At 52.7% G+C, this 25,328-nt stretch overlaps 1 protein-coding gene across 4 annotated transcripts in view; it reads right to left on the reverse strand.

The window, feature by feature from the left end:
• KDM2B (lysine demethylase 2B) overlaps window positions 1-25,328 on the reverse strand; it is a 145,004-nt gene that overhangs the window by 10,351 nt on the left and 109,325 nt on the right. For all 4 annotated transcript variants that reach the window (XM_036741979.1, XM_036741978.1, XM_036741981.1 and 1 more), the window contains 2 exons: window positions 3,819-4,043; window positions 585-728 (listed from right to left, as the gene is read on the reverse strand). In XM_036741979.1, the coding sequence (XP_036597874.1) occupies window positions 585-728; window positions 3,819-4,043 (369 nt within the window). The remainder of the gene's footprint in view (window positions 1-584; window positions 729-3,818; window positions 4,044-25,328) is intronic.

The raw sequence follows: 25,328 nt of genomic DNA on the forward strand, positions 1-25,328 counted from the left end.
GTATAGCTGTGATAATGACCAGGGTGGAAATTCTGACTGACTCCTCAGGAAACCTTCCTCTGAGGTAATGGTGGTGGCCACGCAGAACCTGACAGCTCCAGCCAGCCAGAGGCTTTCCCTGCCAGCCCAAGCAAACAGGCACCAATGGGTATTTGCCGACAGAAGTTGTAGTTTCTAAGTAGGAGTGCCCAGGGCCCAAGCATGCAGTGTCCACTGAGGGCTGAGGTACAGAGGGAAGAGGGGGCTAGGCCTGGAACCACAGGACCTGGCTCTGCCATTCAGGTGCTATGCAACCTTGGGCCTCCTTCGGTTTTCTGATGACACGTGCGGCTCTGGTTCTGTGGCCCCAGGACAGGTCAGAGGGGCACGGCCTAGATTTCCCAGCGGCCGCTCAGGCCACCTCACACCTGCAGTAACACGCCACTTGTCTCTAGGATGGACCACAGCCCTCCTCCCCATAGGGGGCCAACAGCCACAGGATTTGGGCTTGGGTGACCATCCCCATTACAGAAGTCAGATTTAAAGGCTGGGGAGTGACTGTGATGAGCCCACGGCAAGTGCTGCATCCCCGAGCCAACACTCACCTTAAGGCATCCAGGGTGGATGATTTCATTGCAGATGGAACACTCCATAAGCATGAGGTTAAACTTGCCCTCTTCCTCCTCCACCGTGTCTTCCTTTCCAGCCTCTCCACACACCAGACACACAGCAGTGTGGGGCAGCACTGGCTGTGACCGTGGGGGAAGGAGAAAACAGAGGGAGTCAGGCCCTGCAAGCAGGCGGCATCTGTGCCGATCCGTCCAGCACCGGATGACTCCCTGCCATCCCCGAGGTGTGACCCTCAAGTCAACCGTGTGGCTGCTCTGGCTCTAGAAGGTCTGCAGGCTGACTCCAGGACGGAGACCAAGGCACGGACGAAGCCACCAAATGCAGCTCAAGGGAGAAAACCGCGTTCCTTGTTTCTGGGCAGACCCAGGAGGAATGGGACAGAGGCACCACCTTTGAGTTTACATTGACACTTGAGGCCTGGACAAAGTGTTGAAGGGGGGGAGCTCACGGAGTGCTGGGGAGCGGGTCAGGACCAGCTTCCCAGAGGACGGAGAGCGAGAGTGAACCAGCAAGCCCTTGAGAGGCGGTAATGACAGGAGGGCCAGAGCATGTCTGAGCTGGGAGGAGAGGTGAAACAAAGTCCCCCATCCAGAGCAGAGGGAAGAGAAAGCAAAGGAAGGGCCACTAAGTCATCATAGCTCCAGGCCAGTCTGGTGAGGGTCTGAACACAGGGAGAAGAGAGAACAGAGGGCAGAACCCTAAGCACTTGCAGGTCAGACCAGAGCGAGCAGAGGACCAAGGACTCTAGGGGTCAGCACCAGGATGCAGGGTCAGTCTGGGCACCGATGCCAGGGAAACCAGAAAGAATGCCAGATCTGGAGTCAGAGGCCTGGGGCCTAGGAAGCAGCACCACAGCCAGGGACAGCATACAGGTGAGGAGGACTTCATAATGTGCACGTGAGCTAGGAGGGAACAAGCCAGCATGTGCTGTGTGCAACGGGACAGGTCCAGAGGCAGAAAAGCAGACCTGGGAGTCACCTGAGTGGAGGCAACAGCCGAGAGCCCAGGGGTAGACACATCACAGAAGCACAGGTCTTGTGCTGGTGAAACCTTAAAAAGTCATCAAGTGTAACCTCCTCCTTTTATAGGTAGGGAACCTGGGGCTCAGAGAGGTTAGGTGACTTGTCCAAGGTGGCACAGCGGCTAAGCCTCTGGGAAGGGGTACAAACCCAGTCCCTCCTAACTTTTCAATATCCCATTGCTGCCTCTAAGGCTGTGAAAATTAGCAAGGTCCCAAAGTCAAGGTCTAAGACCATCAATCAAGGGCCTCCTCTGTTTCCTTATTCCTTCTGAGTAACAGCCAGAGGCAGCTAGGCAGCTCAGTGCCCGGAGTGCTGGTTCTGGGGTCAGGAAGACCTGAGTTCAAATCCGGTCTCAGACACTTACTAGCCAGGTGACCCTAGGCAAGTCACTTAACCTGTGACTGCCTCAATTCACTGGAGGAGATGGCAAAACCAAGTCAGTATCTTTGCCAAGAAGACTCCATGAAATGGTATGACCCGCAGGGTCACATAGAACTGGACACAACTGAACAACGGCAACAAAGTGCTGGGGAGACAGAGCGAGCCAGGCTACGGTCAGTGCCCAAGCTGGGCAGTGATTCTGGGCAAGGTGAGGGGAACCCCTCCTAAATGACAGCCCAGATCCATGGTGGATGCAGGACCCCACATCCCAGCTTGTCTAACCACCCCCCTCGACACCCACAGAGCTGGTCATAGGCAAGAACTCTGGGAAGAAGAGGGACTGGAACCCGATGGCCAGAGTCTCCCAAGTCGGTGTCTGCTCTCCCCTAGGCACTCACATGGTTGGTCTTAGGGGTCAATCTGATTCCAGGCAGACTCAGCAGTTATCTGACAGGCCCTGTCTGGGACAGGGTCTCTGAAGGACAGACTTATCATCTGTGTACTGCAGTGGCTGTCCAGGGCCAAGGTCATGCCTTGGAGGGCTCAGCTGGGGCCCTGGAACTAGGGCCTGTCTGCCACAGCCCAGTGTCACTGAGAAAGACGTCCAGGGTGGGATCTGGGAGAACACCAGCCCAGCCCCTGTAGGCTGTCAATCACTCCTTATCTCATGCAGGGGTCCCTGGGGAATGGGGCGCTGACCTTCCATCAAGACCCTTTCCTTTGAAAACAGGAAAGGAAAGACCTAAAACTATCATCAACCCAATGACAAACCGCCGGCAGGCAGGTCACAGAACAGGACACGCTGCTGCTGGGGGGTGGGGGGTGGGGAGAACAGAAGCCTCTAAGTTGAATGGAGAGGGACTTGAAAGTGACTCTGCAAAGACCCGAACCTTAGAGAGGATGGAAATGATTTTTTTTTGTTCCCCAGGGCAGATCAGCCCCTCCTCTAGTGATGTCCAGCCATCTTCTGAAGGGGAGCCCAGGAGCCCAAAGAAACTTCATGGCTGCCCACAGGCCGACCTAAGAGAGGGCCCTCTCCCTCTGGCGGGGGGGTCTCTTCCCCACAGTGTGCATTTTCCCATCTTTTTTTCTCTCCTCCAGGTCTCATAGCAGTCTCCAAGCGGCCTCCAAGCGGCCAAGGGCCATGCTGGGGTGAAATCCAGGAGGAGGGGGACTAGCCAACAGCATCATCTGGGAAAGGGGCGGTTCGCTGCCTTTCAGTTCACCCAACTGGGGAGCCGGAGAATTAATAATCAAGTACAGTCAGAGATGGGCAGCCTGTGTGCCCTCCAGGGGCTGCAGTGCCAGGACAGCAGATCAGCTTCCTAGGCAGGCCCCTCCATCCTGAGATCGAATGCACAACGGCAGCCCCAGAGCCCAGGAAAACAAGGCCCAGGGTCCCTGGGCTAGGGCAGCATGGACCCTCCTGGGGCTCCCAGCATCTAGCACAGGCGCTTGATCAATGCTTGGATCGGGCTGTTGGTGCAGAATGAGACTCTCGGAACTTAGAGAGACTAGCCTTTAGGCAGCAGCCATACCACTGGTGGGCAGACTCCATGGCCTGCTGGCTTGGGCGTGGCCAACATGGCCTTTGAGCGAGGCCCATGCTCTAGCCTAATCCCTGAGGTCAGAGCAGCCTGTGTGCACACAAGGGTTACTCAGAGGGAATACTGTCTCTGAGACTGAGGAGGGAGCCCCTGGCTCAGTCATCCCCAAACTCACTGTAAAGGGAAAGAGGAGGGAAAGGCAGGGACTGGCTGAATGGGCCAAGGCGCCCTGGCCCTGACGAAGCCTGCTGGCACTTACCGCGATGCACTGTCTCATGATGCAGGACTGCTTCATCCGCCCAGGCCCCCCAAACTTCTTCATGTCCTTGCAGAAGTGACACTCGCCACACTCGGTCCGCAGGCAGGCCTCGCACTTGCGGCATCTCGTCCGTCGCCGGCGCGCCCCTGCTGTCGTCCGATTGGCAGCCAACTTCACCGCGGAGGCTGGGCCCAGCTTCCCCTTGGGTCGACCTACTGCCCGGTTCTGCAAGACGTCAGAAAACGTGCCTTGGTGAGGAGCTGCCCCATGAAGGCCCTGCAGCTGCGTCCTCACAAGGAGGGCCACTGGCCAAGCACGACATGGACGATGAAGCCCATGTGTTCTCCGCATCTCTGCTGCCCTTGAGGTCCTCGCCCTCTGGGACAGAGAACTAGGGGGCAGGGAGTTCAATCCCAGGGTCTTTATTCCTAACCCCTAGCCCCATCATAGGCCCTAAAGCTTCCTCCAACTCTGAGGGAAGCCCATGCTTACTGGGAATCAGCTGTGTTTCTTTGCTCAAAACCTATTCTGAAAAACCCAAACCCAACTCCAAAAGAGTCATGTTGGTCACATCCAGAGAAAGAATTACAGAGTCTGAATGCAGATTGAGGCAAACTATTTGCTCTCTCTCTGTCTCTTTTTGTTTTGTTTTTCCTTTCTCATGGTTCATTCCATTGGTTATAATTCTTCTTTACAACATGATTAATATGAAAATATGTTTAATGTGAATGTATATTTAGAGCCCATATCGGATTGCATGCCGTCCGGGGTGGGGGGAAGAGAGGGAGGGGGAGAAAATTTGGAACTCAAAAGCTTGTGGAACTGAATATTGTAAACTAAAAATAAGTAATTTAATTTAAAAGGGAAAAAAAACCAATCAAACCCAAAACAAAAAGACCCACAAACATTAGAGGCAGTGTAGGACCATGGAAAGAGCACCAAGTTTGGAGTCAAGTTCAAATGATCCTGAGTTCGAATCCCAGCTCGACAGTGTACCTAAGTGACCCTGGACAAGTCACTTAAACCTCTCTCTGAGTCAGTTTCCTCACCTGTAAAATGGAAACCCCAGCACAGATCAGATTAAAAGCACTTTGCAAACCTTAAGGTACTCTAGAAACACCATTATTACTCAACCATTGTAGGCCCAAGCCCCTCAGCTGTAAAATACGTAACATCTCCTATTTCTGGAGCACCTGGGGGGGTCGTAAACTGCTCTTTTGGTGCTCACACTCCATTTGACACGTGAGGAGACTGAGGCTCCGGGGCAGGACCTGCCCTGATTGATGCCTTCCTGCCTCTGAGATGAAGGGCTGGCCCCCTGCCTCCACTGTCTCTTCAGCTCTAAATCTCAGAAACCATAAATCTCTCCTGGAACAGGAGGCAGAGCTCCCAGGCAGGGCGGAAAAAGGTAAACTGTACACGTCTCTTCCTCTCACCCAGGCCTGGGGCCTGTCTCTAAGTCAGTCCATAGTATTTTATGGTAGTGAGTCAGAAGCCACTTTCTCCAGCCTATAGAAAGCCTTCCCATTAACCCCAGGGCCCTTCTGAAGGCTAAATGTTTGGGAAAGGAGACATCTGCCCCGTTGCAGTTCATTCTACTAGGAACCAGGGGAGTTCATTTTAGATTCTGAACCACCCCCTTCCCAGGAAACCACCCAACTCATCCTTTGTTCCACACACACATCCCTAAACACCCTGGTTGTGGAGCAGGGGAGGAAGAACAGAAAGCCCTCTCTACCTCTGGGGCCCCACATCCCAAGGGGCTGCCTCTGAGAGGAGAACAGGTCTGATAGGACTTCACCAGTGCAGCAGAGGCCTGGCCCCCGGGATGGGCCACCCAGTAGACTGGGAGCCCCTGGTGCCAAGCCTGCCTTCAGTTACCAGGCAGGAAACCTTGGGCAAGTTCCTTAAACTCTGGGGGGCTGGTTTCCTCATCAGTAAAAGAAGAGGCCTGGAATACTGGGCCTCTGAGGCCCCTGGCGGCTCCAACTGTGTGATCCAAGGCACTACGTGTCCCCCCACATGCACAACGGCTGCTCTTCCAGATTACTTCTCCACGTAGCAATTTCAAATTTTACATTTTCCTTGTTGGGAAAGCTCACCTCCATCACTTCTGATGTCAGCTGCTGCTCAAATGTGACTGAAATTCACAATGGGGCACACCCCTACTTCTGTGATCATGAGACCATCTAGAACTGGGACCTCAGAACTCCCATTTTGCAGGTGAGAAGACTGAGACACAGAAGGTAAATGACTTGCCCAGGGTCACCCAAATAGCAAGTATGAAGTTAGGTAACCCAAAGATGTAAGTCCTCCTAATTCTAAGGTCTGCTGTGCCATGCTGAAGTGGCTTCTTCAGCTGATGCCATCTGCTGGGCTCCCCAGGGGAAATCTGCAGTGTCCCCCCAAGATGTGCTCCAGAGCCCCGGGGCAGAAGCTGGCTCTCCAGGCGCCCATCCCCCGGCCTTGCCTCTCCCCTCCCCTTCTGCTGTGTCAGAGCACCCTCCATTCCAGCCAGGCTTCACCCCTAGCCACTGCCCGAGGCTGTTCCAGCAACAAGGCTGGAGTTCCTGTATGGGGAGGTGCTGAGTGAGGGACCCCCCAGGGAAGGGCAGAGGGGAAGGGCCTGCCCACACAGGAGTGTGAAGGGCCTCACCACAGACCCTCCAGGACCATCCCAGCCCCACCCTCCACCAAGCCAAGAGCTTACTAGAAAAGAAGGGAAAGCAAGGCTGACGGCGGAGAAGCAGGAGCAGCCCCAAAGTAAGCAAAACAAGATGGCCTAGGGAGAAGAGGCAAGGGGGCATCTACCGAGGCCACCACCACTGAGGAAGGGATTGATGCCTGGAAGGGAGATCCCCCGCTTGAAAGACCACAGAATCCAAAACCCAGAGCTAGAAGGGGCCTTAGACCGGCCTGTCCAATGCCTTCATTTGGCCGATAGGGAAACTGAGGCCCAGAGAGGGGAGGTGCCTTGCCTACCTAGGTATGGGGCTGAGCCAGGTTCCAAACCCAGATCTTTCCTGACTCCTCACCTACCACAATAACCACTAGATCATGTTGCCTCGTCCCCATCAAACATGCTGTGAATGGCAGGTGGACATGTAGCAGGAAAAAGAAAAGAACTAGACTGAACCACAGTTACAAGGTCCATATGCCATGTCATTTCTAGAAAACCTTACATTTGTAGAACATTTTATTTTTTGCCAGTCTCCCCAACTCAGCCAACCGAACATCCATCCACCCACTGATGCATCCCCCTTGATGTCCACGTGCAACTCCCCAGGTTCACAATAGGGATGAGACACGGCATGGAGGGACAGTGTGTCAAACCCCAAATGGGGCAGACTGCCTGGCAAGGCCAGATTCCCCCTCGCCAGAGGTCCTCACGCCAAGCCTGGGCACAAGTCTTGGGGTCCCTTCCAACTCTGCCATTCTGTGACAGCTTAAGCCTCCCTAACTTGGTACAGGGCATATTCAGAGGGGGCGGATCTGGCCGACATCATCTCCCAGGCCCAAAGACAAGCACCGTATGCGAGGTGTGCCTGTTGTCTCCAAAGACTGCCAGCCTCCCAAGGGTGTGGGTGGCCTTTGAGTCCCCAGCACAGAGCCTGGCAGTGATCGGTGCTTAATAAACACTTGATTAACCGATTGGTAGAAATGTACTCACAGACAATAGGGGGCAGGAGAGATTTAAAGCTACAAGAGCCCTTAGAAGTCACCAAGTCCAACCCCCTCATTTTACAGCTCAGGAAACTGAGGCAAAGAGTGGAGAAAGGTAAGTATCAAGTGGGATTTGAACCCAGGTCCTCCTTTGCCCTCCAGTGGCCCTGGCATCAGTTGTGGTTTGGATGTTGAGGGCATCGTCTCTGATCAACAAGAAGAAGGCGTCTGGAAGGGGAAGGATGAGTGAAGAAGTGGCCCAGCTGGAAAAGGCATGATGGGAAGAGTCTACAGAAAGGGAAATACACAGTGTAGCCAGGCCAGGAAATGGACCGAGACCAGACCCCTGACCCATGAACCACACCCCCATCCACCAGTCTGTAAATACTAAAGACAGTCACATGGCAGGAAGACAGGACCTAGAGAAAGACGTGGGCCGGGACATCCATGGACTCCTTCACTCAACAGCATCCTGCCCTCTCTTCCTCCAACCACGGCTTTCACCAGAAACACAAATGAAACCAAAAACTGCCACATGTAAACAGCTCTGACTTCCCCTCCCCCCAGGGATCGTGGAAGGCAGCAGGGGGCTTCTGGCTCGTCCTCGTTCATATTGGCCATCTAGTTTAATCCTCTCCTTTTACAAGGTCCAGAGAGGCTCCTGAAATGACTTTCCCAGGGTCACACAGGCAGTAAGTGGCAAGGCTGGGATGTGAACCACAGACACCCTGACATCCAAATGGGCTCCCAGATCCTCAGAGCCAGCAGAAACATATCTCAGAAGCCATCGAGCTCAACTCTTACTGACAAAATTCCCTCTACAAACACGAAGGATGGCTCCCTAGAACCACCAGGTGGAAAACAAATTTCTCAGCATGACTTTTAAAGCCTCCCACTCCCCCTTCCAGGTTCATTAAATGTCACTCCACCTTCATGAGCCCTGAGCACCAGTCACACAGGCCTGCGGGCTCTTTCCTCATCTGTGAAATTCCATCTCCCACTCCCAGGTCTCTGCACCAGCCAAGTCCCCAGTGTTTGAAATCACTAATAATTAGAGAATTGAAAACTAAAGCAACTCTGAGGTCCTGCCTCACACCCTTCAGATTGGCCAAGATGACAGAAACGGAAAAGGACAAATGCTGGGGAAGCTGTGGGATGTGCTGCTGATGGAACCATCAGCTAAGCCAACCTTTCTGGAAAGCAATTTGGAACCACGGCCCAAAAAAGCTACTAAGCTGGGCATCACCTTTGGCCAAGGGATGCCACTACTAGCTCTGTATCCCAAAGAGTCAGAGGAAAAGGACCCTTTTTGTGGTGGCAAAGAGTTGGAGACAGAGGGAATGGCTGAACAAGCGGTATAATCTATGAAATGACAGAATATTACTATGCTGTAAGAAACAAAGGAGATGATTTCAGAGAAACCTGGAAGACTTGTTTCAACTGAGGCCAACTGCAGTGAGCAGAACCCGCTTCCTGTTAGGGAAGTAATGGAGACTCGGCATAGACTGAAATCCCATTTTGGGGGAGGTAAGTCAATGCAGGAATTTGTTTTGCGTGACTCTTCACATCTGTAACAGGGGTTTTGTTTTTCTTGCTTTCTAAATGTTGGGGGGAGGGGGGGAAGGTAAGAGGGAAAGCATAAAGACCTGAAATAAAAATAATCAATCTTCTTTTAGGTGCTCATGACTGACTCTTAAGCCCCCTAGGGAGAGGCTGGACTAGATGCGGGTCCCTGCCAGCACCGCACCAGGGATACTCTGATACTGCTATCCTCCCCACTGCAAACGGTTTTAGAAAAATCAACCCTGAGAGCCAGGGAGCCAATGAAGTCTCAGGCCGAAGGGCCTAATTTCAAACAGACTCTTGAGTCGGAAGGGGGCTCCAGGGCCATCTAGCTCCACCCTTTTGAAGAACAACCCCCTCTACAACATATCCAATGAGTCACCGGCTTGAAGCCCACTAATGGGGGTAAGAGGCTCTTTTCCCAAGCTGCTCATTCCAGCCTGGGACAGCTTTAACTACTGGGAAGCTGAAATCTCACTCTCCATGATAGTCCTCTAGACTTGCAGCCCATCAGCCTGGCCCAGGCATCAAGCCCATTTCATACCACTACAGGAAGCCAGCAATTTCTCTTTAGACCTCAGGGCCACCAGGAGGGGGCTAGGTAATCCATTATAAACCTAAGGGACTGGGAAGTAGACACTGGGGCAGCTAGATGGAATAGTGGATAGAGCACCAGGCCTGGAATCAGGAGCACTCATCCTTCTGAGTTCAAATCTGGCCTCGGTCTTGGCTGTGTGACTCTGGGCAAGTCACTTCACCCTGTTTGCCTCAGTTTCCTCATCTGTAAAATTAGCTGGAAAAGGAGATGGCAAAATCACTCTAGTATCTATGCCAAGAAAACCCCAAATGGGGTCATGAAGAGTCAAGACATGACTAAAAAAGACCAAACAAGAAGGGAATGGAGAATGGAAAGATGGTAAAAATGGACTCCTTGGCAGGTCATAAAAGAACTGTGGCTTTAGAGCTGGGACTTCATGAGACCCTTCTTCACTTTACAGATGGGGAAACTGAGGCCCAGGGAGCTACAGTGACTTGTCCAAGGCCATACAACTAGTGAGTATCTGAGATGGGATTTAAGCCCAAGTCCTCCTGGCTCTAACCCCTATGTGACTTTTGTCACTCAACACCACCAGTGCCCAGACCTAACTGTCCCAGCATCTTCAGCAATTCCAACCAGAGGCCTCACCGCCTGAGACAACGCACTGACTGAGGAGTTAGCTCTGGAACCCAGAACCTTGACCCTAGGAGGCACCTGGGCAGCTGTCTGGTTAAGCCCACACACCAAACGAGTGGTCATTCAGCCCATGCCTGAAGGCCTCCATCGAAGAGAAAGCTGCTGCCAAACCAGCCATTGCAGATGCCTCCAAATGAAGCAGCAAGCATTTAGAAAGCCCCTGCTATGCGCTAGACACCATGGAAAACAAATACAAAGAAGGCCACCACCTCAGCTCTCAAGCTTAAATTCTAAGGGTGGTTGGGAGAGAAGGTGGGTACATACAGAAGTCCACGCAGAATCCCAAAGTGAGCACGGTGGGATCTGAGGAGGTGGAAGTGGAAAGCGAGTCCCAGGCTGGGGGACAGCCAGGGCGTCACCAGGGAGGCATGAGAAGGCCGGCTGGACTGGATCAGCAATTCTGGGAGGCAGAGTGATGGATACCGAGGCTAGAACGGGAAGCTGGGGTCAGGGCTTCAATGTCCTACAGAGGAGCTTCTATTTTATCGGAGACAATTACTGTTGGTAGTTTTTCCTTAGCTCCGTTCTAGGCTGGCTTCTCAGCAGCTTCCTTGCCTCTCCCTGTCAGCTCTGCTCCTTCGCTGACGGCCTCCCACGGCTTGGGCTCAAGGCCCTGCACGGGGGTCCTTGGGCATTAGTCCCCCAAATCCCTCAGCTCTAGGGTGCTGAGATTCACACTGGCCTCGAACCCTCAGCCGGGCTCTCAGGCAGGTGTAGTGAGAGATCAGAGCAAAAACCAAACCACAACGTGTGAAGAAGAGAAAGGCTTAGATGGAAATAGGATAAGCCCAGGAGTCTGGGAGCCTTGGCCACTCACCACCCACTCTCCAAAATACCCAGAGAGAGCCCCTGGTGGGAAGGGTAAAGAACACCGTCTCTGGAGTTCAAGGACCTGAGTTCAAATCTCACTTTAATCTTGGACCAATCATGCAACTTTTCTGGGCTTCAGTTTCCTCCCCATGGGGGTGGGTTGGGGGGGGAGATCTGCTGACCTCTGAGGACCCTTTCCAGATCCACATCTACAATCCTATCCAATAGTATAGTCCTGCTCCACCCCTCAAAAACCCCAAAAACCTCACCATGGTAAAGCTGGGCCTACCAGAGACAAAGAAAGTGAGGTCTGGGGAGAAGTGGCTTGCCTGGGGTCCCTGTGCTTTACATGAGATTGGACGCCACCACCCTCCCCTCACCCCCCCCCCATGCTTCTTGCCCCCTGGACTTTGCCCAGGTGGTACATGTCCTCCTCTCCTGCCGGCTCCCGTAGGAAGCCCTTCCTGACTTACCACCCCCTCCCCAGATTTGAGCTCTCTCTCCTCCCCCAAATGACCTTCTCTTTTGTGTTCTATGGTAGAATGGGAACGCTGCTGGCTGAGAGTTACTGCCGTGCATGGAGCTGGGCTCGTTGGACCAAGATCTCCTCTGTCCCTGGAAGAACATGGCAAAGGGGCTGAGGCAGCAGCCAAGTTGTCTCCCAAACACCTCAGGCTTCCTCCAGTCCGTGAAAACATTCATTCATTACAGGCTAGGCACGGACATGCTAAGACAAAAGCAAAACAGTCCCTGCCCTCCCAGAGGATCCACTCTAACGGCAGGTGAGGGGGAGAGCAGGACAAAGACGGCCAGACACAAACAGATGAACGCCAAGTCTACACGAAATGGTACCAGCTTCAAGAAGGAACCAAAACAATCAGGAAAGGTCTAGTGCCCTGAAGGAGCAGAACCAGAACCCCTAAGAAGTAAAGGTGTGGGGGAGGTCCCCAAGCAGACACCCAGAGGCTGCATCCAAGATCTGGCAAACAGGCCAGTCTGAGGTGCATGACATGGGCCTGGAAAGACAGGTGGGAGTCCGAGGGTGAGCAGCTCTAAGTGTCAGCCCAAGGAGCTGATACTTTATTCCAGAGAAAATAGGGAGCCAGGGAAGGCTGCGGAGGGGAGGTAAAAAGCCATTTCTTAGTTTAACTAAGAGGCTACAAATTACTTGGAGCATTGAAAGTTTCCCCAGATGCTCAGGGATGTGATGTGTGGAAGGCACAGAACCCTGACCCCAACTGGTGCAGCGGCTGGTTGGTAGCACCATCCCCAACCTGAGCACTGACAGAGCCCCAACATTCAGAGCCCCCTTGAGAGAGCCTGTGGGGGCACGCTGGACATCTGCACCTTCACTTTACAGACTAAGAACTTGAGGTTCAGCATGGACACTTCTGCCTGGCACCTGACATCTAGATTCCCGTCTGGCCTGCATTTCTCTAAGCTGACACAGAATCACAGAAAGAGAAATGGGTTTAGCAGCCACTAGGTTCCTTGTATGGATGACAATCCCCTCACCACCATATGCTGGGTTCCTACATTGGGGCAAAATTAGGGATCAGAGGGTCTGGGTTCAAATCTCATCTCTGATACTCCATAGTGTGCTCTCAGTGCTCTAAGTCACTTCACTTGCCTGGATCTGCTTCCTTGTATATAAAATAAAGGAATCTGGATGGTCTCTAAGGTCCTGTTCAGCTTTAAATCTATGACCCTATAATCCGAAATCCCACAGTCTTTCTATTGCAGCACACTACTTCACGCCTCCCCCCAGGCCCAAAGCTCTCTGAATTAATGAGGGCCGACGGTGTATCTGATTAGAGAGAACTAGACTAGGTGTCCAGGAGACCTGGTTCCAAATCTGGCCTCAGACACTTACCAGCTGTGTGTCCCTGGGCAAGTCACCTAACCGCGTCTGTAAAAAGAGCCAGCACCTACCTCCCAGGGGTCTAAGAATCAAATGAGACTGTAAAGCCCTTAGCGCAGCACCAGGCACAGAGCAAGCACTATGTCAATGTTGGCTATCACCAGTTGTGTGACCCTGGCTAAGTCATTTCTCCTTCACCCTCAGTTTCCCCATCTATAAAGTGGGTATTATTATACTCGTCCAACAGGCTTATCGTGAGGACTGAATGAGATCGTGTAGGTAAAACCCTCTGCAAACCCTGAAATGTGGCTTTTTATCATTATTTTAATTTTGTTGCTGTTGTCACATTTTAAGTCCTGGGTTGTCTCCCTCTCTGCCTCCCGACCCTAACATTTGGTAAAGATCTCTATGGGGAACCACACGCTACACACATCCACATCCCAGTTCTTTCTCTGCAGGTGGAGATGCGAACATTCACATCAGCCATGCGTAGTGACTCTTTGAACAACACGGCTGTTACTGTATACGGTGTTCTCTCGTTCTGTCCATTCTGCTCTTCGTTATTTCATGCAAGTCCTTCTGTGTTTTTCTAAAATGATGAGCCTGCTCATCATTTCTTATAACGCAGTAGTATTCCACCACAATCACACACCACAACGTGTTCAGCCATTCCCCGACGGATGGGCATCCCCTCAACTTCCAGTTCTTCGCCACCACAAAGAGCTGCTATAAACAGTTTAGAAACAGAGAGGTTCTTTTCCTTTTCCCCTGATCACCTTGGTAAACAGACCTGACAGCGGTATTACAGGGTCAAAGGGTATAGGTAGTTTAATAACTCTTTGGGCATAATTCTGGATTGCTCTCTAGAATAGTTAGACCAGTTCACAGCTCCACCAACAGGGCATGAGCGTCCCAATTTTTCCGTATCTCCTCCGGCATTTGTCATTTTCCCCTTCTATCATTTCAGCCAATCTGACAGGTATGAAACGGTAAACCTCAGAATTGTTTCCATCTGCATTCCTCTAATTGATAATGATTCAGAGCATTTTTACTTCTAGGCCCCTGTTTAGTTATCTAGAAAAAGGGAAGGGTCCGGTCAAGATCCCTTCCGGTTCTAGGTCTATGGCCCTAACATACGGACCTCACTATGGTAAGAGTCAATGGACCCCAAATCCAGCCCAGAGCTGAGGAAATACCACACCTTTAAGAGGTTCCGCACTGTCCCCAGACTCTGTCTCTTCATTAACAGCAGTAATAATAAGGAATATTACACAGCCACTTAAAGTCTGCCACGCACCTCGCCAAGATTATTTGTCACATTCTAATCTCACGACCACCCTGAGAGGGTGTATTATTATAACCCCCCTTTTACAGATGAGGAAACTAAGACATTGAGAGGTTAACTGACTTTCCCATTCCTAATAAGGATCAGAGGCAGGATCTGAACCCAGGTCTTCCTGATACCAAGTGTAGGGCTCTGTCCACGCTGCCTATGAGCTATAACGTTACCTTAAAGCTTCTCTTCTCCAAACTAGCTTCTCCTAGCTCCTTCAACAGCTCCTAGGCTTTTGCACTCCCCTGTCTGAGTTGCCTCTTCGTGTTAGATGGGAAGCTTCTTGAGGGCAGGGAGGGACTTCGTTCTCTACTTTGTATCTCCAGTACTTAGCATGGGGTTTCCCAGGTAGTAAGTGGTTCATTTATTCACAGGATCCTAGATCTGAAAGGGTCCTCATAGGCCATCAAGTGCAAGCAGCTCATGGTACAGGTGAGGAAAGCAAGGCCCAAGGTGAGACCTGACCAAGATCCCAAGCATCAGCGATGAGTGTGGTGCACCACCGGCTGTCTCGTAGGGTGCCTTCTCCTGTCCCCTTGCTGCCCTGGTCACCCTCTTCTTCACAAGCTCTGTGGATGCAGCATCACCAGGCCTCAACCCTCTCCCAACCTCCCCATCGGCACGAGCCTCCACACTCTCAGCTCTTCTCCACACTTTTCCCATCCTGGAGTTGGGAAATGAATCTTTGGAACCCAGCATTCTGAAGCACTTGGCTTGCTCATTGTGGCCCAAAGCTCTAGACTCTGAAGGAATCTTTCTGAATCTGGACTAGCCACTTCTCCTAGCTTTGTCCTCCATGCATCCGACAAGCCTATCATTAGTGCCTTAACAGCCTAGGGCCAAGGGAGAATGAAATCCAAGAAAGGAGAGATACCTGGGGTACTCCACGAGAGACCTCCCTCTAAACTGACCTTGATTCTGGGACAACTCTTGGAGTCTGGTCATTGATCGAGTCCCAAACCTTACTATCTAGCCACTGGTCTTCTGGGCCACCACGTGACACTGTGTAGCATCAGGCAAGACACCGGACCTCTGAGCCTCAGTATTTTTTATCTGTCAGATGGAGGGAACAGCAGGAGTTCACATTTCTATGGTGCTGAGATCTCCATACCTGCTGCTGTCCCTGACACTGCCCGGTCTGCCAGCTGAGTTAGTTACCTGATCAAAAAGGGAAAATGAAGCTCATGACCTGTTCCTAGTGGAGCCGGGTTCCAATCCTGCCTCAGACACCTACTAGCAGTGTGACCCGAGGCAAATCACTTAACTGAACCCCCGCCTCAGCTTCCTCTTCTGAAAATGGGGGTGATAAATTGACCTTCTTCCCCATGAGACACGCAGGCGGAATCTAGAGACACCATAGAAACGGGAATGCTATCACCACTAAAGGAGCCCTACTCACTTGAATAAGGACACACAGGTGGTCGAAGCGACAGGTTCCAATCCAGATGTTCCAACTCCATTATCCTTTCTCTAACATGATGCTGCCTCTCCAGTAGAGACCCCAGGCTGCTGCTTAACTGCTACTTAACACTCACTGGCTGAAAGCACACGACAGACGGCTCCAAGCCAGTTCAGTGGAATGAGCCATGAATCAGGCGTGCTGAATGTGGCCTTGCCAGACCCGAGTTCTAATCCTGACCCTGCCACTCACCACCCGGGTGACCACAGGCAACTCAATGGGCCTCTATGAGCCCAGTTTCCTCACCTGTACAATGAGCGCACTGACTCAGTGGCCTCAGATGTCCCTTCCTGCTCTAGAGCTAGGAAGCCATGGAGCAGTGGATAAGAGACCGTGGCAGCCACAGAGGAGCCAACCCTAACCTGGGGCAGGCCTCTGTCTCGTAACCCTGCACCCAGAAGCCAGGGCTGATGCAAAATTCAGAGGAGCATCAGGGCTTCCCTGGCTCCCCAGCTAGAATTGCACAGACCACATGGATGCCGGGCCAACACCGCCACTTCTTCTGGACCAGGCCTCCGCTCCCCTGGGCCATCAGCAGCCTGGGATCTCTTTCACCAGAGCACTGGCAGCCAGTACCAGGTCAGACCAGGCAGGTTTACTATGGGCCAGGCACTGAGGTGAGCAAAGAAAAGCAAAAACAATCTGTGCTCTCAAGGAGCTCACAGCCTAATAGGGGACAGAGCGTGTAAATAATCAATGACCCACAAGATACAGAGAAGACAGAAGGTAACCTTTGACTTTCTCCCCTTTTAGAATATGAACTCCTTCAGGACTCCCCAGGACCCAGCAACCCTTTATAAATGTTTGTTGACTGACTGGTTGATCCTATGAGCTCCCTCCCAGGGCGAGGGTCAAACCTAGCTCATCCCTGTCTTGCTGCTGCTGCTCTTTAGATGGAGGGATGGAGGGAGGGGAAGGATGAGTCCAGCAGAGTCAGAGGACCAGGAAGTATTTTCCAACAACCATTCAGGAAAACCTTCGGGCTCTACTGCGGTGACACAAGAATGTGGGGAAAACTCAATGGGGTGGGGGGGAGGTTGGGGAGGGAGAGAACACCCCTGTCCTGACCAGGCAGCCTCTTGCACTTGGAGAGGAGTGCTGAAATGCCACCTGACAATGGCGGCTATCCGGATGGGACCAGAGAAAGAGGTGAATCTAGTAGACTTGGAGTCAAAAAAAAAAAGAGGGTTCAGACATCAAAAAGAACAACTGTTAACCCCAGCACAAAGGGCAAGTCACTTGGCCTCTCTGGGCCATGTTTTCTCATCTGCAAAATGGGAGTGTATCTGCTGTGACTACCTCATTGGGTTGTGGCAAGGTCAAATGCAACACTGCATGTAAAGTGCTTCGCAAAATACCAGCTACTATTATTATATGGGATACTGAGGCATCACGGTTAAAGAGCCCACCCACCTTGGCCAGGAAGATCTGGGTTCAAGCTCCAACCCTGACCTGAACTGGCTGCCTGACCCTAGGAGAATCAGTTCATTCCCCCGGGCCCAGGCAACTCCCGAAGACCTGGAATTCAGGCAGGTGTGCCTATCCGCATTGGTAGAAGGCCTTTCCTCATTTAGGGGCCCTTACTTCATCAAAATCCCAAGTCTAGGTGGAAAAAGTGGATGCATGAATCAATAAAGATGGGGGCAGAGTGTCTGTTCTTAAGGAAAGCATTTCATAGCACTATCAGGGTCTCCTTTATACGGATACAGTGTTTTTAAGGCAAGAGAGAGAAGGACTAAGTTCTGCTTTGCGAACTAGAGATAGAACTTACTGACACCAACACCAGGCTGTATGTAACAAGAGCGGGGAGCCACCAGTCACCTCAAATGAAAGCACTAGGAAGCCAAGGGGTGCACACAAGCAGCTTCCCACACCTCACCTGCTGACACACAGCACTTTAGGGGGCCTTAGAAGGGGGCCTCAGTGGCCACATAGCCCAACCCAGGGATGCCCAGGAATCCCCTCTGGGCCACCCCCAGCCTCTGCTTGAAGACCTCCTGGGAGGGGGAGCCCAGTACATGTCCTTGGGCAGTCCAGGCCACCTTGGTCCAGCTGTCTGCAACTCCCACCCACAGCAACTAGACGGGGATCACAGACTCACAACCTGATGGGAATCCCCTCCGTGTCGTTCCCAACAAGAAGCTCACTCTAATGGCTTTAGAGCAGGAGCAGCCCCAGACAGGAAGCCCACCTCTGCTTCATCCTAGCTGTGTGACCTAGGGCGAGTTGCCAAACCTTTCTGGAACCCAGACTCAAAGCCCACCTCTGCTTCTTCCTAGCTATGTGACCTTGGGCAAGCCCGCAAACCTTTCTGGGCCACATTTTTGTCATCTGCAAAATGATGGGTTTGGACTAGACCTTTTCAAGGGTCTATGTAAGTCCTTCTCACCTTCCCAGCAACCTAGTAAGGGAGGTGAGAAACTGAGACCTAAAGTCACAAGGGCCTGAGGCACTACCCCTGAATCCCCAAAGAAGCATTCCAGCCCCACGCCTCTCTAATCATTTAAAAGGCTTATGCACATGATCTCACTTGCTCTTCCAAAGGACCTCCCAGTGATACTGTTGTGCTATTAATATCACCCCTATTTTACAGATGAGAAAACTGAGGCTTGTGGGGGTGTCCACACTGCTTTTAAATATCCAAGGTAGGGATTCAAACCCAGATGTTCCTAACCCCAAGCTCCACATACCAGCTTTTGCCTGAAGACCTCCCAGGAGGGAGAAGCCAGCCGCTGCTTCTTGTGGTAGTAGCCCATCCACCGTGGGCCAGCTCAGGCCATTACCAAGCTTTTCCTGACATCGACCCTAAAGCAGGAGGGTTCACCAGGCCTGGCATGTTCCCCAGCTCTCTCTAGACCTATCTCCCTTCTCATCTTAGCCTCTGGGCTTCTTTCAAGTATCAGCTGAAATCCCACCTTCTACAGGAAGCCTTCCACCTAAATGCTGGTGCTTTCCAAAACTATGCTGACCTACAATATATCCTGTGTATATCTCACAGGTATATAGCTGTTTGTCACTGAGAGCTCCTTGAGAACAGGGGCTGTCTTCTCCTTTTCCTTGTATCCCCGCCCCCTCCCCCCCCCCCCACACACAGTTGGCCTAGTGCTTGGAACATGGCTGGTGCTTAATAAATGTTTACTGACCCACTGACATCAAACTCAGCACTAGGGTCCTAAGTTTAGCACTGGAAGGGACCTCACTCCATCCAACCAGAGGTGAGCCAGGGCCAGCTCTTACAGGTTCTCAAGGGTTAAATTTTCAGGGTAAGCATTTACACTTCAGAAATCTGCAAACGATAGAAATCAGGGCTTGGTTTGTTCGTTGATTGTCTAGACCTGAGTGAAGGAGGAAGAAAATGCTAATAACCCAGATGAAACTTAAAGTTCCAGAGAGGCGATTGTTAAATATTCACTAGTCCATAGATGTTAGTGGCACCCGGGGAATTTGAACCCAGGTGCTCTGATTTTAAATCCACTGCCCTTTCTTCTGTAGCAAAGAAATCGGTGCCAAATTGTGAAAAACTGAGGGGCAATGATGTGCCCAAAGCTACAGGTGGGAGATTTTCCATCAAAATTAAGAGGCACCACTAAGTAAGCCAGTCACACTTCTGTCTGGGCCACCCATCAGCTTGTCAAAAGTTGGCAGGCTCTAAGGAGGGCAGGGGCACTCCTCCAGTTAATCCAGCCCCGATGGCCACAGGGATCTGCAGATCAGAAGGGAAGCAACTGAGTCCTGGAATAAGCCCCGCGGCACAATCAGACAAACTCAAAGAAACTTGGCCGACGATAGCCACAGAAGCACCTAGCGAGCCTGCCTCGGCTTTGCCAGATAATGCGCGTATATGTACACAATGCTTCTGCTTCCTTTCCGGCCTTCTAGTCCGGGCGGCATCTTCGCTTCGATCGGCCCAAGGTTGTGCTCGCTTATTACGGAGAAATCGCCAGGCGCTTCCATGCCCTACCTCCCCTGCCCGGGGCTTGGATGCCTCTTCTCGAGTCGCAGACATAATCTGTACCACATGTTTCTGGTATTATTTTACAGATTACTTCATAAAACCTGAACTTTCTTCCCCTCCCTTAAAACCCAATCTGTTTCAGGAAAGGAAAATACACTTACACACACAACCGAAATCCTTGAAGTAAATTCCGGTTGTGAATACACGACGGCTTTGTTTTACAAGCATTTCTCCCGGTCTACCCACTCCCCTCCCCCCACTTCCCTCCTCCTTGCCCCTAGAGAGATGATTTTTCCTTATAGATCAAATTAAGGCCAATTAATGCGGTCCTGGAGTCAGTTTCCTGCAGCGATCGTGCAAACGTTCTAAGCATCCCCGATTCTCTTAAGTTAAGCCCCCCGAAGCGGCCCGGGCCGGAGCCCCCTTTCCTGTCCTGCCCCCTCCCCGATGAGAGGAAAAAGTCAAGCCAGGACTGTCCCACCAGAGGCGTGCACCTACATCCTCCCCTCCCCCCGGCCCGGTCCCAGCACAACTTTGCAGACTGACAGATCGACGGGCGGACGGGGCGGACGACTGACAAGAGAGGAGAGGAGAGGGATAAAGGCGGCCCGGCAGCCCGGCCCAGCGCGGCCCCCCGCGCCTACCACCCCCGGGCGGGCGATCGGCACGAGCCGCTGCCCGGGCTCCATGTGCTCCCGGGGCACCGCAACTTCCCAAAAGGTGCCCGGCGGCAGGGAGGGCTCACATTGTCTGCTCCCTCCCCCTCCCCTCCCCCAGGCCCCGGCTCCCCAGTCCGGTCCCAGGGGCCGGGCCCGGGCCCCGCGGCGCCCCCCGGGCAGGGCAGGGCCGGGCCGGGGCCGGGTCGCTAGGGGCCGGGCGCCTCAAACTTTGTTGGGCGGCGGGGCCCCTGGGCCCGGGCCGACCCTGCCCCCCCGCGCCCCGGGGCCGACCTGGTCGTGCTCCGGCTCCTCATAGTCGTCCTCCTCGGCGCTCACGGACATGGCCATGGCTCATGGTGGGCCCAGGCTCGGGCTCCCGGGCATGGCGGGAGGAGCCGCCGCCGCCGCTGCCGCCGCCGCTGCACCGCGGGAGGGAGCCCGGGCCGCGGCCGCTGGGCTCGGGCTCCGGCTCCGCTCGCGCACTCTCCCTCCCGTTCCCTCGCACACTCTCGCTCACACTCACACACACTAGCACACGGGGGGAGGGGGAGGGGGGCTCATGCATATTCATGAGGCGAGCCAGGAAGGGGCCGGCCCCCACCCCCCGCCCCACCCCACCCCACCCCCCACCTCCGGTCAGCCAATGGCGGGGCCGCAGCGGGTTCGGATACACACAAAGGGAGCCCTGCCCGCGGTGACACGGGGCCGCCCGGGGGTGGGGGGGGGGGAGGGCGGGGGAGGAGGTCCCCGCCCCCAGCCTCCCCCCTCCCCTCGGGGTCCCTCCTGGCGGGCGGGCGCGGGGCCGGGGGCGGCGTGGGGGCGTGCCCCGCGCGCGGCCCGGGGTGCACATGTGGGGCGGCCGCGGCTCCCGGAATTGCACTCTGGGGCTGGGGTGGGGTCTTTTGTGTGGTCCGACGGATCGCGGCCGGGGGAGGCGGCGGGGGGCAGCGCCCATCCCCCACCCCCGCCGCCTGGACGCTAGGCGGGTGCGCGCTGGGGTTCGGCGACGCTCCGGGTGGACGGGGACCAGACACTGGAGAACGGGAGCGGCCGAAGGAGCAGCAGCCGGGCCCCGGGTCCCTGCCCGTCCCGTCGCCCCCTCCGGGGACCATACAAAGGAAGCAGAGGCTCTCCCGCTTCGAAGCGGGCCGTCTAGGCTTCTGGTCCGGAGAGGGGGCGCTCCCGGTGCGGAAGCGCCCTCCACCGATACCCAGAGCCCGAGGAGTAGGACCAATCAGATGGCCCCCGAGGTCCTGCCCGGCTCGAGACCGCCCCGATCCAGCGAACTTGTCCCCGACTCGGAAACTTAAAGAGTCGCCTCGGGCCGGGTCTACGGTGGTTTGCAAGGAAACAAGAGTCCTCCAGCTCTCTACTCCGGGACAGCCCCTTCCTCCAGGCAGGGCCCGCCCGTCTATCTGGAAAGGCCTCTTGGGCCAAGGGGGAGCCTGACCCACCCACGATGCCCGCTGCTCCCCTGACGCTGAGACCCAGCTTCCTGCCAACCAGCTGCAGGAAGGAGATGGGCCCTAGCAACAGCTGGACCCGGGTGGTGTGGGTAGGGGCCTCTGAGGTTGCAGGACCAAAGTAGTGTTTCCCTATCCAAGGTGTCCAGGGGAGGCACCAATTCTGGCTTCTCATACAGAATAACTTTTCTCTTCATGCAGCAAGAGCTTCATTCCACCCACAGGTCCCAGCCAAAGCAGATAAGGAGAAAGGAAAAACAGTATGGGCCGAGAGAGGGCATGGAGGTCCTGTTCTTCTCACCCTTAGAACACTGAGGATCACACATATTGTCTGCCTTGGCCAAAGTCACTTCCAAGTTTCTATTTTCCTCCTCCTTAAAATGAGGGGGTCAGTCTGAGCCCATTTCTGGGGGTGACTTGCTAATAAACTTTCAGATTGAAATTTTCAGATGAAATAATACAAAGTGACCTCCTGAGATGCTAAAGTCGGGTCAGACCCAAGTAGGTCCACCAGGCCTTCAGGCCAATGACTTCAGTGACCAGCACCACTCAATCCTCAGAGTGGGCACCCAGAGCGTGGCCTCCTTATCCATCACCTCCATTCCAAAGGCAGCATCTCAGCGATGGGAGATGACAGGAGGGCCCTCAGCAGGTCATGGCCTGGGCATGAGCATAGAGGCCTCCTGAAGGAAGCTCAAGAGGGATCAGGAGCCCTGAGATCAACCCTGCTGACGCCTTACATTTTCAAGGATACTTTGTAGACAATCACGACCACCAACCGGCTGCTTGCTCTTGAGATGCTGTCCTGCCCCAACCGTCTATTCTGAGGCCTGATTGGTCCTCGGTAAGATGCCACTACTGAACCAAATACTACAGACAAAATAGATGCCTTGTATCTGGGCAAGTGCTGGGCTAATGGGGTCACAAGAACCTAACAGAATATTGTTGCAGAGTGAGAAGACAGTGATGAGGGGCTCAGAGAAGACACACAGGAGAGCAATAAACACAAAAGAATTCTGTGTAAATTCCAATACTCAAGTCTAACTAGGGGGATTGAATGAGGAAGGTGGGGGGCAAAGGGTACTCAATGCTGCATGCCCTGTTGGCCTGGCTCAAACTGTTAGTTCTTAACTGTTTTATTTCTTCCTTTGTCATAAAGACAGGTTCACTGGGCCAGAGGAGGGGGAAAGAGTATATTTGAAAATGACTGTGAAGTAAAAAAATAATAACTAATAAAACTATTTTCCCTAATCTACTAATATCATAATCTACTTACCCTCAATGGGCCTTATTTTCCTCACCTGGAAAATAAAAGGGTCGGACGGGATAAGCTAGCCCGTGACATCCCTACCTGCTTGGACGTTCAGTGTTCCAGATCCTAACATTCTGTATTCTTGGGTTCTGTCCAGTTTGAAGTCTAAGGATCCCACTGACAATGATAACCCAAAAACAACCCTCAAAATAATTTGATCTAAAGCTCCTAAAAGCCTTCCTAACATTGTGCATTTCCCTCGGTGCTCCTCAGGTTCCATGGTGCCACTGGCCAAGGGCACATAGAGAGGCAGATATGAAAGCCCCATCTTATCAGCAAGTCTATAAGAATTAGGCAAAACCAAGAGAGGGGAGTCAAGGAAACTGTTACTACCAATAAAGAGAACAACAGGGAAGAGGTTCGTCCATTAATAATAACTCTCATTTCATAATGGTTCAAAACTTACAAACAGCTTGCCCTCTACGACCAACCTCCTGAGGTAGGCAGTGCATGTGTTATCATCTCTACTGATGAGGAGTAAGAGGAAGAGAAAGCGACTTGTCCCAAGGTCACACAAGGTAGTTAAGGGGCAGGCCAGAATTTGAACCCAGGTCTTCTGACAGCAAAGCCCGTGCTTACATGCTGCATCCTTGAGCAAGGAGTGAGCCAATGTGTTTGGACTTGCTTTTGAAGCCAGTGTGGTTTTATGATACTCATTCATTTATTCATTCACCAAATGTTTATGAATGAATTTAACTGAATCTCAAAAGTCCTGGGCCAAGTCAGACACAGTCCAAGGAACAATTGATTGGCAAAATAAAAGACATGAATTGCAGTGTCAGATCTGTTGCATGAGGTTAGGGAAGTCTATTCTCCTCTCTGGGCTGTCTGGAAAAAAGAGGGGAGTTGGGCCATCTCCCTCCCAGCTCTTGAGATGCTACAATTTTAACCCCAGATAGGACAGAGAAAAAAAAACCATATCAACAGAATCATCAGCAGCCTAAGAACCATCCTCTTGTCCCCAGTAAATTCAACCTTTCTTCCTGCTGACTCTCTGACGTGCCAGGGTGTTAACTACTAATAAGGGACATTTCTGGCCTGAACTTGTGATTTCCTTGGCCCCGGGGAACTCCTAGTAAAGAAGCTCCCATGTTCAGCAATTTACAGTCTTCCAGACCTGCCTTGGGGAGACTGAGAGGTTATTAAGTGACTGACTTGCCCGGGGTGACATGAAGCCATAAAAGAAGGACCTGAATCCATTTGACAGATGAGAAAACAGAAGTCTGGCCCTCTTCCCACAACCCACCCTCTGTTTCTCTAAAAATAATCCTAATAACCCTAATGGCTGAATGTACAGACTGCTGCAAGTTATGCAAAGTGTAATTTATACCCATCCTCTTGTGTGATTTTCCCAACAGCCCCTACTGGGGATATGATCCCCATTTTATAGATGATAAGACTGAGGCCCAGAGAGTATGAGTGACCGACCCATCCATTGTCACACAGCTAGTGAGTGTCAGAGGCACAATTCCAACCCAAGCCTCCTGTCTCTACTACACTGCACCCCCCCTCTCCCCACCCCACTGCCCTTCTTCCCTATTCTTCCCAACCGTAACCAACGTGACAAAGTCCACAAGGGTGTGAACAGGAGAAAAATGCCCAACAAAGGCCCTCTCTCATCAATACAACACTGTGTACTCCACCCATGGAGAATGGAGAGTCGACTTTAAAAAAAGAAAGAAAGGAGAAACAATTGGCTATGGTGATTGGTGGCCTGCAAACGCGATTCCGCTCCTGTGTCCGGGGGACAGAGTCTCCAAATAGACTATTTCACAGCCAGTGAGGACATAAGAACAGTAACAACAACGTTGATTTGGACTCAAAAGTTCACAAAGAGGGTGGAAGGAGGGCCAGAAAGAAGCACTGACAAGTGGGACACCTTTGAAAGTTACATGCTGAAGTCATGTAACGAAAGAAAGGAAGGAAGGAAGGAAGGAAGGAAGGAAGGAAGGAAGGAAGGAAGGAAGGAAGGAAGGAAGGAAGGAAGGAAGGAAAAGAAATTGAGCTCCACCTAACAGAGATGTTCGGTTTCACTCACAATCCTCTGCCTTTGGCTCTGAAATGTGTATGCAGAGACATTCCGTTATTTGGTGTTTGTTTACTTCACAATATTTTTTCAAGAAGGGGGGGAAGTTTACAAAAAGCATCAGAACCATTATCTCACCGGAGACTCTCAACAACCCTAGAAGACAGGCAAT

The sequence above is a fragment of the Trichosurus vulpecula genome, chromosome 1, assembly GCF_011100635.1.
Source record: "Trichosurus vulpecula isolate mTriVul1 chromosome 1, mTriVul1.pri, whole genome shotgun sequence".
Classification (NCBI taxonomy): Eukaryota; Metazoa; Chordata; class Mammalia; order Diprotodontia; family Phalangeridae; genus Trichosurus; species Trichosurus vulpecula.